The following is a 15,394-nucleotide window of genomic DNA, read 5'->3' on the forward strand; positions in this document are numbered from 1 at the left end:
CTTTTCTGAGGAATAGTATCCCTCTCGAGATATGGCAGGTTCTCACTATCTCTAATTTCCGGAAACAGTTGCAAGACATTAAAAGTTCTGGCAGGCTCTCTCAGCTGGATAAAGGGGTCTTGACCGCTTGTTTGGGTTTCAGTCTTGTTTTAAATGTGTTTGTTATTGTTTTGTGCTTTTAACTGTCTTTAATCAGCTAATGTGTAACTCGCCTTGAGACGGTGGCGATTAAATCTCGGGTGATAATGATGAGAATGTCTGTTGTCTTGGACACGGTGACTGATAAACAGGAACGGTTTTCGTTGTTAACTGTGTACAGAGCAATCTGGCCTGAATTGCTGTTTGGTGCTATGGTGTCCATTTGCGTATTTTTATAACTCTCAATAGAGAAATCTGAGGGCTCCCTTGGACAAAAAACAAGGACACCAGCCAGGAATACCAGAGCAAAACAGCAGACAGTAGGCTTGGTCTTGATTGAAGACTGTCGCGACAGGACTCCCACCTGCCACCAGGTGGAACAAGATGGAAGCCCCAAACAAAAGAGCCCCAAACTTTTATTAGCTGCTCATCCCCATGTTACACCCCCCCCCCAACTACATCACGGTTACATCATGAAAGGGGAGATCTGGTGGCAGTAATCTGAGCATCCTGGACCCTGCCCCATGGTTCCCCTTGCCCTCCACCAAACATCCGTCAAGTGAAGTAAAAGAGATATTTACATTTCCCTGTTTCCCAGCCAAGTTAATCCCACCCTTTTGTCTTCATCTGGGTTTGCTATTTCTGGAATGGCTACCTGTCTGGCACTCAGGTATCAAGATACCAGGAATTATCACTCAGGCAGAGGGGCTGCTGAGTAGCTGAGCTCACATGTCTATATGAATTTCTGAAGTTTTCCCAGTGAGCCAGTAAAGGTAAAAGGACCCCTGACCATTAGGTCCAGTCGTGGCTAACTCCGGGATTGCGGTGCTCATCTCATTTTATTGGCCGAGGGAGCCGGCGTACAGCTTCCGGGTCATGTGGCCAGCAGGACTAAGCCGCTTCTGGCGAATCAGAGCAGCGCACGGAAACGCCGTTTCCCTTCCCGCCGGAGCGGTACCTATTTATCTACTTGCACACTGACGTGCTTTTGAACTGCTAGGTTGGCACAGTGAGCCAGTACATAGATGGCCTTTGCTGCACGATACCAAATGTAAGAATTCACTGATAAATGTGTCAGTGAGCCAGTACATAGATGCATTTATCAGTGAATTCTTACATTTGGTATCGTGCAGCAAAGGCCCTTGGAATAGATAGGAAGAGACTGCGATGAAGTGTTTTGTGGGGGCAAATCACAAAAGTCACAAAAGCGATTGTGCTGGTTTTGGTAGTGGGCTGCATGTGCATGATATTTGCTGGAGGGGCAACACCCCCCCCAACCTATACATAAATTCCTGCAACGTAATGCACCGCCCTGTGGTCGTCGAATGAAGGGCGGTGCAGAAATTTAATAAACAGATAAGAAAACAAGATAATATGTGTTGTTCTGCGCCCTGTTTGATGCCCGCCTTGTCTCCTTTGCAGTTCATCATCTCCGAGAGCGACCCGGAGGAGTCTGCATGCCCGCTGGAATGCCCTCATGAACGTGGGCGCCCGATTTGCGCCTCCGACGGAAAGCTCTACAAGTCCCCGTGCACCTTCCAGAAAGCTCGATGCCGCGAGCGTTCCCTCGAAGCCCTGCCTCGCTTCCGCTGCGGTGGGGCGGCCCACCGGGAGCCCAACTGTAGGTAGAGAAGGTTTTGGCAGTGTGGCCTAGTGGTGGGGGACTGGACAGAGGGAAGCTCTTTTTAATTTTTTTTTAATGTTTAAAATTTTTATTTTTTACCAACAACCAAAACACAAACAGTAAAACCCCCCAGGCGACTGATACACTGATTAAATAATAAATAATAACATATTCAAATCAACCATAGGTACAATTTTATATACGTTAATAGTTCCTCCACCCCATAGCTGTCAACCGTCCCTTATTTGGCGGGAAACTCCCTTATCCCAGCGCTGTGTCCCGCTGCTGTCCCTTATTGATGATGTCCCTTAAATTTCCCGGGTTTCAAAGGAAGCAGCTCCTCTCCCTCCCTCCCTGCCGGCCAGGGAGGAGGGAGGCTCCAACTGTGTTGCTTGGCTGCGTTTCTCACCCAATAAGGAGTCTAAGAACGACTGGGGGGTGGAGCTTGCATGCCTTGTGCCGATCAAATCGGCCTCATTGCCTGGGGACTCGCCTTTGCTCAGCGCTTCCCAGCGGAGAGGTGACAGTGGTTTTCCTTGCTGCATCCCCTTTGCTGGGTTGCTGCGCTATGGGAACCACCGCTTGAGGCTTCGTTTGGCTGCTGGCTGGGCTTTCTGCCTTTGGCTCGGAGGGGCTCAGAAGTCGAACATACTTGTGCTCTGAAAATCCCTTATATTAGCTGCTGAGCCCTTATTTTCGAGGCTGCTGGTCCCTTATTTTCAAATCTGTAAGTTGACAGCTAGGCTCCATCCACTTTTAACATTTTAATTGCCCCAAATTGTTCAAACCCACCCAAATAATTCAAAATCTTCTCAAACCAACCCTCTTCTTCCTCACTGACCTTAAACCCATTCATTCTGTGTATCTTCACAGTTAGATATTCTAAAATTATAATATTATTCAGTTTTTTCCTCCATTTGTTCACCCCTAGCTCTTCTGTATTTTTCCATTTACTCGCTATAACTTGTCTGGCTGCAGTTACCATCAATTTTACCCATTTACATTCCTCTTTTGTTTTTAACTCGGTGCTACTCATACTAATAAGAACCATTAATTTAGATATTCCCACCTTCCTACCCACAGTTCCTGATATTTCTATACCAATCTGTTTCCAAAATTCATTAACTAACGGACAATCCCACCACATATGACTGTACTTTCCCATCACTCCACATTTCCTCCCACAATTCTTACTTCCAGATTTTGTAATATGATATAACCTTTCTTAATTTGATTTTTCATAATGCTGTAAGATAAAAGAAACTAACCTAAAGGGAAAGAGAAAAATTGGAAAAAAACACCAAAGGAAAAACCGAAAAGTTGAAGAAAACAGGAAAAATAAAAGGGACTTCCATCTGTCCGTTACGTAAAATAATTTTTTTGAAATATTCACTCTAGGATGACATCCAACTGATCTACTTTCTGTTAGGCAATATATTCGCAATCTCCCAACTTATAAGTCTTAGATCAATTCATTTTCCTTTTAAACAAAATGTCCAGTAGGAGTTCTCTAATTGTTGTTAGAATCATAGAATCATAGAATCATAGAGTTGGAAGAGACCACAAGGGCCATGAGTCCAACCCCCTGCCAAGCAGGAAACACCATCAGAGCACTCCTGACATATGGTTGTCAAGCCTCTGCTTAAAGACCTCCAAAGAAGGAGACTCCACCACACTCCTGGGCAGCAAATTCCACTGTCGAACAGCTCTTACTGTCAGGAAGTTCTTCCTAATGTTGAGGTGGAATCTTCTTTCTTGTAGTTTGGATCCATTGCTCCGTGTCCGCTTCTCTGGAGCAGCAGAAAACAACCTTTCTCCCTCCTCTATGTGACATCCTTTTATATATTTGAACATGGCTATCATATCACCCCTTAACCTCCTCTTCTCCAGGCTAAACATGCCCAGCTCCCTTAGCCGTTCCTCATAAGGCATCGTTTCCAGGCCTTTGACCATTTTGGTTGCCCTCCTCTGGACACGTTCCAGTTTATCAGTGTCCTTCTTGAACTGTGGTGCCCAGAACTGGACACAGTACTCCAGGTGAGGTCTGACCAGAGCAGAATACAGTGGCACTATTACTTCCCTTGATCTAGATGCTATACTCCTATTGATGCAGCCCAGAATTGCATTGGCTTTTTAAGCTGCTGCGTCACACTGTTGGCTCATGTTGTTGTTGTATTATATTGATATACTATCCTTCATCGAAAGGTCACAGGGCAGTTCCCAAGATAAAAATACAAGATAAAACACAAAGAAATAGTTAAAACAAAACCCACCAAAAATAATACCCCCCCAAAAAACACATTTAAAAGGCTATAGTATATTAATCAGGATAATTAATTAATAACCATTGTTATTAATAAATTTCCACAATAGTTTTTCTCTCATCAAACTTCAGCAACAATTTCTCCCTATCAAGCAATTAATCTTTCCATTTTTGTCCACCCAAGAACCTCTCCGCTGTGATCATATATTAAAATAATATTCCCTAATGCTCTTATTCCCTAATTTTCTTATTATGTATTCATTAGTTCACGTCAAGTTCTGTATCTTCTGTTCCCGTTTCCTGTTGTATTTACCGTGGTTTTCCATCCTGGTTTCCTAAAGTTATCCCTTCCATTCATGCTTCTTCCTCATTTCGCCTCTGGGCCTGAGATCCTCCATCTTTCCCGTCCCGTGGTGAGAGAAGGGCTCTCTGTACATGCTCAGAGGTACCCTTGATGCCTCCAGCAGGCTCCATTTCTGATGCTGCGTCTTTCCTCCCGTCCAATGTGCAGATACCAACCTCACTCGGTGCCAGGAGGACCGAGCGACCGCCCTCTCGCAGTCCCGGCGTCAGTCTCACGCAACCTACGTCCCGGAATGCAATGAAGACGGCTCCTTCTTGCAGGTAGGACCTCCATTGTTGTTGTTTAGTTGTTTAGTTGTGTCTGACTCTTCATGACCCCCTGGACCAGAGCACGCCAGGCCCTCCTGTCTTCCACTGCCTCCCGCAGTTTGGTCAAACTCATGCTGGTAGCTTCAAGAACAGTGTCCCACCATCTCGTCCTCTGTCGTCCCCTTCTCCTTGTGCCCTCCATCTTTCCCAACGTCAGGGTCTTTTCCAGGGAGTCTTCTCTTCTCATGAGGTGGCCAAAGTCTTGGAGCCTCAGCTTCAGGATCTGTCCTTCCAGTGAGCACTCAGGGCTGATTTCCTTCAGAATGGAGAGGTTTGATCTTCTTGCAGTCCATGGGACTCTCAAGAGTCGCCACCAGAACCATAATTCAAAAGCATCAATTCTTTGGCGATCAGCCTTCTTTATGGTCCAGCTCTCACTTCCACACATCACTACTGGGAAAACCATAGCTTTAACTATATGGACCTTTGTTGGCAAGGTAATGCCTCTGCTTTTTAAGATGCTGTCTAGGTTTGTCATTGCTTTTCTCCCAAGAAGCAGGTGTCTTTTAATTTCCTGGCTGCTGTCACCATCTGCAGTGATCATGGAGCCCAAGAAAGTAAAATCTCTCACTGCCTCCATTTCTTCCCCTTCTATTTGCCAGGAGGTGATGGGACCAGTGGCCATGATCTTCGTTTTTTTGATGTTGAGCTTCTGACCATATTTCGCCCTCTCCTCTTTCACCCTCATTAAAAGGTTCTTTAATTCCTCCTCACTTTCTGCCATCAAGGTTGTGTCATCTGCATATCTGAGGTTGTTGATATTTTTTCCGGAAATCTTAATTCCGGCTACGGATTCATCCAGCCCAGCCTTTCGCTTGATCAATTCTGCAAATAAGTTAAATAAGCAGGGAGACAATATACAGCCTTGTCGTACGCCTTTCCCAGTTTTGAACCAATCAGTTGTTCCATATCATATCTGCCAATAAAAAATAAAAAGTGTAAATTTCCTGAAATAAAAAAGGGGACTCTCCTAGGGCAGAAATGACGTTCGGGGGGAGATTTCCGAAATGTGGTGCTTTGTCCTGGATCTTAGAAAGTCAATTGCTCAACAATTTTGGGGGTTTACTTTTTAAAAAAAACCCTCAACAATTTTGGGGTGTCCTGGTTTTTACTTTTTGAAATATGGCAACCCTGGCTATCCCCCATGATCTTTAAATGTTTTGAACAGGTGTGGGGAATCTCAAGCCTGGGTAGGGGGCAAATGTGGCCCCCAGCACACTCTCTCTGGCCCCCAGGAATCTCCCTAAGCCACACCCCTCACATGTGATTCTACAATTCCAACTGTCAAAATATCAGCAAATAATAATTAAACAGAAAGTTTGCTGTCTACGAATAAATTGTTAGTTAAATCATAACCTGTAAAAAAAAGAGCAAATTTACAATATATAAAATACCACAGTACACAAAGGATATATTGAATTGAGCAACAAGGCCACATAACTTTCAAAAGTATTCTTTGGGGGAAGACAAGGCTGTTTAGCGTGGAATTGTAGTGTGGTCAATGTGTGGTGTGCATGCAAAACCCTGTACTTGGGGAACTCTGGGAACTGTAGTTCTCTGAGGGGAGGGGGGTCTCCTCACAGCTCTTGGCACCCTTAACAAACTACAGTTCCCAGGATTCTCTGGGAGGAAGCTATGACGGTTTAAAGTGGCATGATACTATTTTTTTATTAAATAATATTTATTACTTTTAGAGGTTACAAAAAAAGAAGAAAAAAGAAAAATAGAGACAAGAAAAAAAAGGAAAAAGTGAAAAAACACCACAATACAATACCGTATACAAATAATATAAAACCCAACCCAAACCCATTAGACTAAACACATAAATCAATCAAAACAGAAACAGTTTAAAATACATCTCTCCTTTTCTATATTCTATCCTTCATTTCCTTGTTTCCTCGACTTCCTCACACCTCCCTTTTTGTATTCCAATTCTTCTAATTGTTTCAGCAAATCCTTTCCATCCTTCTCTGTTTTTTGTCATCTTGTAAATAACATATTTTTTAACCTTATTTCCCTTTAAGACTAAATTACTAAATATGAACTTTAACTTCCCAATCTTCTTCCACCCTCTCCTCTCCCTGGTTTCGGATTCTGCCAGTCCTTTCCGTCAAATCCATATAGTCCATCAACCTGGAGATCTTATGTCCGAGGCTCTTAATTCTTTTCCAAGACCCTTCTGCGGATCTTCTTCTAAAGTGGCATGATACTAGATGTGTTCCCCTGGCATGGACTCCATCTCCATTTTTGATATTATTATGCTATATAAATTATGTTTTTAGCGTTGTCCACCTGGGATCCTCGGATAAGGGGCAGCATATAAATTGAATAAACAAATAGATAAATAATGCACATTTAAAGCTGTGTCAGGAAGTCTGTAGATACCACTGTGGCGGGAAGATAAATGGCGTATCCGTGCGCTCTGGTTTATGTCATGGTGTCCCGCTGTGCCAGAAGCGGTTTAGTCCTGCTGGCCACATGCCCCGGAAAGCTGTCTGTGGACAAACGCCGGCTCCCTCGGCCTGAAAGCGAGATGAGCGCCACAACCCCAGAGTCGCCTTTGACTGGACTTAACCGTCCAGGGGTCCTTTACCTTTTTTTACCTGTTAGAAATGCACGCACCCCTTTTTGCCTCCTCCTAGGTTCAGTGCCATAAACAGACTGGCTATTGCTGGTGCTCCACACCTGAAGGGAAACCGATCAGTGGAACGTCGGTCCTCAACGAAACACCAAACTGTACAGGTATGATGCCCCACTTCTGGGTGCAGGAGACCCTGGGTTGCAACCAATAATAATAATAATTAATAATAATTATTTATTTATACCCTGCCCATCTGGCTGGGTTTCCGCAGCCACTCTGGGAGGCTTCCAACAAAATATTAAAATACAATAGTCCGTCGAACATTAAAAGCTTCCCTAAACAGGGCTGCCTTCAGATGTCTTCTAAAAGTCAGATAGTTGTTTATTTCCTTGACATTTGATGGGAGGGCGTTCCACAGGGAGGGCGTCACTACCAAGAAAGCCCTCTGCCTGGTTCCCTGTAACTTGGCTTCTCGCAGCGAGGGAACCGCCAGAATGCCCTTGGCGCTGGACCTCAGTGTCCGGGCAGAACGATGGGGGTGGAGACGCTCCTTCAGGTATACTGGGTCTTTGAGGCTGTTTAGGGCTTTAAAGGTCAGCACCAACACTTTGAATTGTGCTCGGAAACATACTGGAAGCCAATGCAGGTCTTTCAAGACCAGTGTTATGTGGTCTCGGCGGCCGCTCCCAGTCACCAGTCTAGCTGCCGCATTCTGGATTGATTGCAGTTTCCGGGTCACCTTCAAAGGCAGCTCCACGTAGTGCGCATTGCAGTAGTCCAAGTGGGAGATAACTAGAGCATGCACCACTCTGGCGAGACAGTCCGCGGACAGGTAGGGTCTTAGCCTGCGTACCAGAGGGAGCTGGCAGACAGCTGCCCCAGACACAGAATTGACCTGCGCCTCCATGGACACCTGTGAGTCCAGAATGACTCCCAGGCTGCGCACCTGGTCCTTCAGGGGCACAGTTACCCCATAAAGAACCAGGGAGTCCTCCACACCTGCCCACCTCCTGTCCCCCCAAAACAGTACTTCCGTCTTGCCAGGATTCAACCTCAATCAGTTACCCGTTACAACTCCCTCCTTCTTTGTCAGGTAGGAAACATGGGCGTCTGCAGAGATCTGTCCATAGCAGGAAATAAATCACTGGAAATGGGGAGGTGGCTGGTTGCTAACAAAAACATGAGAAGATTTGTGCCTGTGTATTTTGCCTCATACTGTATCTCGGTTTCCACAAGTGCTAGAAACTTGTGCGACCTTTTTCATGAAAGCTAGGAATCTGGGAGTTGCAGTTCATTTAGGGCAGGGGTAGGCAACCTAAGACCCGGGGGCCCGATCCGGCCCAATCGCCTTCTAAATCCAGCCTGCGGACGGTCTGGGAATCAGTGTGTTTTTACATGAGTAGAATGTGTCCTTTTATTTAAAACGCATCTCTGGGTTATTTGTGGGGCCTGCCTGGTGTTTTTACACGAGTAGAATGTGTCCTTTTATTTAAAATGCATCTCTGGGTTATTTGTGGGGCATAGGAATTCGTTCATTTTTGTTTGTTTCAAAATATAGTCCGGGCCCCCACAATGTCTGAGGGACAGTGGACCGGCCCACGGCTGAAAAAGATTGCTGACCCCTGATCTAGGGGGTGCAAGTGATTTCCCTTGTTCCTGCCACGGACGCTCATTGAAAGAAGGTTGAGGGAGGGGCTTTTTAACTCGCAGAAATCCAACTGGGGAAGCTTTTCCTGGCGCAGATTCCCACTCACTCAGTTTCTGTGCAGCTGTTTTAAGCTGAAAGAATAGCGTCCGCCACCCAAAAACAGTAGGTGATCCATGTTATGTACTGAAGTTCTCACCCTGGCCCAGCAGGGGGATACTGTAGATAGTTTTCACTCAGGTCCACATAGGCAAATAAGGAATTCAAAGTGACGTTCAGTGATTGGCTAGTTACAGAAAGTTGTTACTGTTGCGTTGTAGTGGAGCTCTATATAAGCAGGCTGGCTGAGCCCTTCAGTTCAGTTCTGTTCTGGCCTGTGAATAAACAAGAGCTGTTTGAAGAATCGCTGTGTCGTCTGATATGTTCACCTACCATTTAACAATCCAGATTAGAGCCGAGGGGACCTGAAACACAAAACAGGACCTATTGATGACTTTTTTAATTTTTTAAAACCCTGCCTATTTCTGTCCCCCTCTTTCTCTAGGGTCCTACACGGTGAGGACATCATGGCCAGATCCCAACTCATCTCGGAAAGGTAAGGCTGCCCCCTTCTCCCCGATCCTCTCCCCCGATTGCACACCCCACACCTCAGCCGGAAAATTTCTACCTAAGGGGATAACATTTTAAAATCCCGACCTACAGAGCTATGGGGTGGACTGTGGCTCGGACAGGGGAGGGCTGTAGAAGGTCTGCTTCAGGTCCCGAGTTTGAATCCTGACATCTCCAGATAAGGCTGGTACAGAATCCTGCCCCTAACCCTGAAGAGCTATCGTCAGTTAGTGTAGACAATCATCTGACTCAATAGAGGACAGTTTCCTATTTTCCTACTCCCTAATCTCCAACATAGGTTTTAGGGTCCCTTAAGGACACGGGTGGCACTGTGGTCTAAACCACAGAGCCTTGGACTTGCAGATCAGAAGGTCGGCGGTTCGAATCCCCGCGACGGGGTGAGCTCCCGTTGCTCGGTCCCTGCTCCTGCCAACCTAGCAGTTCAAAAGCACACCAGTGCAAATAGATAAATAGGTACCACTCCGGCGGGAAGGTAAACGGCGTTTCCGTGCGCTGCTCTGGTTCTCCAGAAGCGGCTTAGTCATGCTGGCCACATGACCCGGAAGCTGTACGCCGGCTCCCTCGGCCAATAAAGCGAGATGAGTGCCGCAACCCCAGAGTCGGCCACAACTGGACCTAATGGTCAGGGGTCCCTTTACCTTTACGGAAGGAAGGGTGCTCCATCTGCAGGCAGGTGTGGGTACTGCACATCCACTTCTGTGACTACAGTTGCTCTCTGCCCCCACTGGCCCAAGAAGGGCAGGAGGCGGAGCCTGGACTCCTGGGTTCCATTCCCAGCCGTGGGAGAGGGGTGGGTTAAACAGATGGACCCTGGAGGGGCACTATTACTAAGAAGAGGACCAAGCCCAGTTGTCTCATTCCACTCCCCCGTTTCTGCCCCTCGGCAGGCAGAAATCCAACAGGTTCAGCTCCCTGCATGTTTTGGATTTCCGCCTCTCCCGAGGCATGAATCCTCTGCCAAGTACCGTATTTTTTGCTCTATAAGACTCACTTTTTCCCTCCCAAAAAGTAAGGGGAGATGTGTGTGCGTCTTATGGAGCGAATGCAGGCTGCGCAGCTATCCCAGAAGCCAGAACAGCAAGAGGGATCGCTGCGCAGCTGTTCTGGCTTCTGGGATTCAGAATATTATTTTTTCTTGTTTTCCTCCTCCAAAAACTAGGTGCGTCTTATGGTCTGGTGCGTCTTATAGAGCAGAAAATACGGTAATCACCTTAATAGTAACCCCAGACTCTGACCCTCCTGTAGCTCTGAACTCCACCGCTCTTTGGACAGAGTAGATGACATTAAAACCTCTGTAATAGTTGCCTTCGAACTCTTTTCCTCCCTGAACGCAGAAGAAGGCACCAAGCCCCGGCCTACCCAGCCAAGCCCCTTCCCCCACAAGCAGGAAGGTAAGTGGCCCTACTCTTGTGTAACCCCCCCCCCCATCATCTCCCAAAAATCTGCTTCCCCGCTGCAGCAGTGAGCAGCTTGGCCTATTGGTTGCACTATGGCAATGTGTTGACTCCTTTGACCCTCCAGGTGTTGACGAACTACAATTCCCATCACCCCGGCCATTGGCCAGGCTTGCTGGGGCTGGTGGGAGTTGTAGTGAACCTTGTAGGGTCAAAGGTCCCCCACATATGAAAGGTGTTATGTACTGAAGTTCTCACCCTGGGCCAGCAGGGGGATACTGTAGATAGTTCAGGTCCACATATGCAAATAAGGGACCGAAAGTGACGTTCAGTGATTGGACAGTTAGAGACAGTTGTTACTGTTGCGTTGTAGTGGAGTTCTATATAAGCAGGCTGGCTGAACCCTTCAGTTCAGTTCTGTTCTGGCCTGTGAATAAACAAGAGCTGTTTGGAGAATCGCTGTGTCGTCTGATATGTTCACCCACAACTTAACAAAAGGCCTGTGATACGATGCGCTGATGGGAGTTATAGCCCACGGCGCCTGGTTTGCGTCGTGAGGGACTTGCAATAACATTTTTTTAAAGTGTTCCTCTCTTAATTGGGAGCAACTTTCTACTTGATCAAATGCCTTTTAATCCTTCGTGCCCACATTGCAAGCCTAAAAAAAATATTATATTGGTTGTACGAGCCTTTTCAAAACAACCAGTAAAAATATTAGGCTTGCGCCTGTGTTTGGGTAGTGAGATAGAAAAAGAGAAATGGCATTTAGAGGCTTCTCCTTGCGGTAGGAGGGACGTGGGTGGCGCTGTGGGTTAAACCACAGAGCCTAGGACTTGCAAATCAGAAGGCCAGCGGTTCGAATCCCCGCGACGGGGTGAGCTCCCGTTGCTCGGTCCCTGCTCCTGCCAACCTAGCAGTTCGAAAGCACGTCAAAGTGCAAGTAGATAAATAGGTACTGCTCCGGCGGGAAGGTAGATGGCGTTTCCGTGCGCTGCTCTGGTTTGCCAGAAGCGGCTTAGTCATGCTGGCCACATGACCCAGAAGCTGTACGCCGGCTTCCTCGGCCAGTAAAGCGAGATGAGCGCCGCAACCCCAGAGTCGGACATGACTGGACCTAATGGTCAGGGGTCCCTTTACCTTTACCTTACCTTGCGGTAGGAGGGGAACAACAACATTGAGGCAAATAATGCTTCTGAAAGCCAATTGTTAGAAATCGCAGGAGGGGGTAGGTCCTGCTTGAGGCTTTCAGGTCACAGCTCCCCCAAAAGTTGTTTTTCTTGGGGGGGAAATCACTCCGCGAAATTGCCTGAGATCACGGCAACAAAAATGGCTGCCATTCTCTCCTTTCTTGCAAGCGTTTTTTTTCTGGGAAACTTGTTAGAGATGCAAAGTGGTTGGGGAGGGTGTCGAAACAGATGGGTGGTGTGGGAGAGGTTTCCCCCCCCCCATAACATCTATTCTCCTGTCGTCCGTGCCTCTGTATGTGTGTGTGTTTGTGTGTTTCTGTCTCCCCCCATCTAGAGGGCACCTCCTTGCCGTTTCTCATTCCCATCATCATTCCGGATTTCAAGCCCAGCCGCACGGTGAAGCAAGCTCCAGGTGAGGGTCAGGATCTGTTGCTGTCATTTAATGGGTCAAATTTCAGGGGGGAAGTTCGCTGAACCTAATAATAATAATAATAATAATAATAATAATAATAATAATAATAATTTATTATTTATACCCCGCCCATCTGGCTGGGTTTCCCCAGCCACTCTGGGCGGCTTCCAACAAAACACTAAAATACAATAACCTATTAAACATTAAAAGCTTCCCTAAACAGGGCTGCCTTTAGATGTCTTCAAAAAGTCTGGTAGTTGTTCTTCTCTTTGACATCTGGTGGGAGGGCGTTCCACAGGGCGGATGCCACCACCGAGAAGGCCCTCTGCCTGGTTCCCTGTAACTTGGCTTCTCGCAGTGAGGGAACCGTCAGAAGGCCCTCGGAGCTGGACCTCAGTGTCCGGGCAGAACGTTGGGGGTGGAGATGCTCCTTCAGGTATACTGGGCCTTTGAGGCCGTTTAGGGCTTTCAAGGTCAGCACCAACACTTTGAATTGTGCTCGGAAACGTACTGGGAGCCAGTGTAGCTCTTTCAAGACCGGTGTTATATGGTCTCGGCGGCCGCCCCCAGTCACCAGTCCAGCTGCCGCATTCTGGATTAGTTGTAGTTTCCAGGTCACCTTCAAAGGTAGCCCCACGTAGAGCCTTGATTTTTAAAGCCCTAAACGCCTACTGCCCTGCATACCTGAAGGAGCGTCTCCACCCCATCATTTAGGCCCAACACTGTGGTCCAGCTCTGAGGGCCTTCTGGCAGTTCCCTCACTTCGAGAAGTGAGAGCAAAGGGAACCAGGCAGAGGGCCTTCTTGGTAGTGGCACCAACCTGGTGGAACGCCCTCCCATCAGTTGTCTAGGAAATAAACAACTGTACAACTTTCAGAAGACATCTGAAAGCAGCCCTGTATAGGGAAGTTTTAAATGTTTGATGTTTTGCTGTGCTTTTATTATGTTGGAAGCCACCCAGAGTGGGCCAAGAAATAATAAAATAATAATAATAATAATAATAATAATAATAATAATAATAATAATAATAATAATAATAATAATAATTTCAAGAAACCCCTCATCACAAATCTGGAAGTGTACTTGATGATCTGATAAAGTTGGTATAATAAGAATAATAATTTATTATTTATACCCCACCAATCTGGCTGGGCAGCTTCCAATAGAATATTAAAATACAATAGTCTATTAAACCGAGGCCATTTAGGGCTTTAAAGGTCAGCACCAACACTTTGAATTGTGCTCGGAAACGTACTGGTAATCTTTACTTGGACGTTGTTATGTTAACACATGCAAACTACTCGTTGTGTACGTATTTTGCAGTTCTGTTTTTCATCTTTTAATTTGTTGTCTCTTGCTGTCATTGTTCTCTCTGTTTTATATACATTACAAAATGAAATTGTAATAAAAACCTTTAGCAAAAAGCAGCCACAGTCGCTGGAGTCTCCAGGGTACGTCTACAGTCCTCTAGGAAGAACCAGGGGGTGGTCGGCTTATTTTATTTATTGGATAAAAATTTAGACACTGCTTGATGGTTAATAAGACAAAAAAACACCTCAAAGCAGTATGCAATAATACAAAACAATAAAATAAAGGGAAATGTACAGCTGTCCTTTAAAACATACGAAAGTCAAAATACTGAAGTAGATTTAAAATATCCTTCATTAGGCATAGCAAACCACACCTTATCAAACAAACTCTGTATACAAATTGTACAAAATACGAATTCAGCATAACAAGGTTTGTCCCAGTCAGATCTTTAACTCCAGAGAAAACCAATTTGCATAAATAATACAATATAACACTGCCACATCACCAATCAATTAAGAACTACTAAATCTCTTTATAATGGCCCAGTCTTTCTACATGGACAGCACTCAAAAATTCAGCCACTATTAAAGTAATTTGATGATTCTTGTCCAAGAGCAGGTCCTGAACGGTTGGTGGCATAGAATTGAGCCTGTTAAGGCCTCTAATAATTGTCTTCTGGCATATCACAAGAAAAGAAAATATGCTCCAAAGTATCAGGTTCCTGTTTACTACACTTGCAGAGACGCTCTGCTTCTGGGACAACGAAATATCTTCCTCTAACTATCATCGAGGGAAACATAGATTTAAAATATCTTGCTAAGCATTTGGGACGGCTTGTCTGGAAGGGGAAGAAATGTTTTGGACTGACGCCGAAAAGAGTGCAATTAAGGAGCCTGTTGATATCAATTGGCAGGGAGTTCCAGAGGTTAGATGCCGACACGCTAAACTTGTCTTCTTTGTTCCAATTGGTGGCTGCTTGCGCCACTCACTCCCACAGAATACCCGCCTTCATGTGAGCAGGAGCGGCGAGAGGCTATTGACGAGGCCCGGCAGCACCAACAGGAGGGCACCTTCATCCCGGAGTGCGAAGGGGACGGCACCTATAAGGCCGTGCAGTGCCACCAGGCCACAGGGTATTGCTGGTGTGTGAGGGTGGACACTGGCCGGCCTGTTCCAGGCACTTCAACGAGGTCAGTGTCGCCCAACTTGTGAAGTCCAGAATGAGGGGTCCTGGTTCAGTCGGTGGAGCAGGAGATTCTTAATCTCAGGGTTGCGAGTTCGAGTTCCACGTTGGGCAGAAGATTTCTGCACTTCAGGGGGTGGGATTAAATGACCTTTTATGCTTCTAAGTGGGTGACTCCCATCATCAACACAGTAGCACCATGAAGGCTATGTACAGTGGTACCTGGGGTTAAGTATTTAATTCGTTCTGGAGGTCCGTACTTAACCTGAAACTGTTCTTAACCTGAAGCACCACTTTAGCTAATGGGGCCTCCTGCTGCTGCCGCGCCGCCAGAGCACGATTTCTGTTCTCATC

At 46.2% G+C, this 15,394-nt stretch overlaps 1 protein-coding gene across 2 annotated transcripts in view; it reads left to right on the forward strand.

Annotated features, from left to right (window-relative positions):
* The window catches only part of LOC309376063 (SPARC-related modular calcium-binding protein 1-like), a 68,366-nt gene that overhangs the window by 39,766 nt on the left and 13,206 nt on the right, over positions 1 to 15,394 (forward strand). Inside the window, exons 2-8 of one of the 2 annotated variants that reach the window (XM_081922227.1) lie at positions 1,561 to 1,759; positions 4,537 to 4,649; positions 7,340 to 7,439; positions 9,468 to 9,518; positions 10,855 to 10,944; positions 12,469 to 12,546; positions 14,855 to 15,047. In XM_081922227.1, coding sequence (XP_081778353.1) covers positions 1,561 to 1,759; positions 4,537 to 4,649; positions 7,340 to 7,439; positions 9,468 to 9,518; positions 10,855 to 10,944; positions 12,469 to 12,546; positions 14,855 to 15,047 — 824 coding nt within the window. The remainder of the gene's footprint in view (positions 1 to 1,560; positions 1,760 to 4,536; positions 4,650 to 7,339; positions 7,440 to 9,467; positions 9,519 to 10,854; positions 10,945 to 12,468; positions 12,547 to 14,854; positions 15,048 to 15,394) is intronic. The other variant, XM_081922228.1, reaches the window with a different exon arrangement.

This window comes from Podarcis melisellensis, assembly GCF_964234715.1.
Source record: "Podarcis melisellensis genome assembly, chromosome: 8".
Classification (NCBI taxonomy): domain Eukaryota; kingdom Metazoa; phylum Chordata; class Lepidosauria; order Squamata; family Lacertidae; genus Podarcis; species Podarcis melisellensis.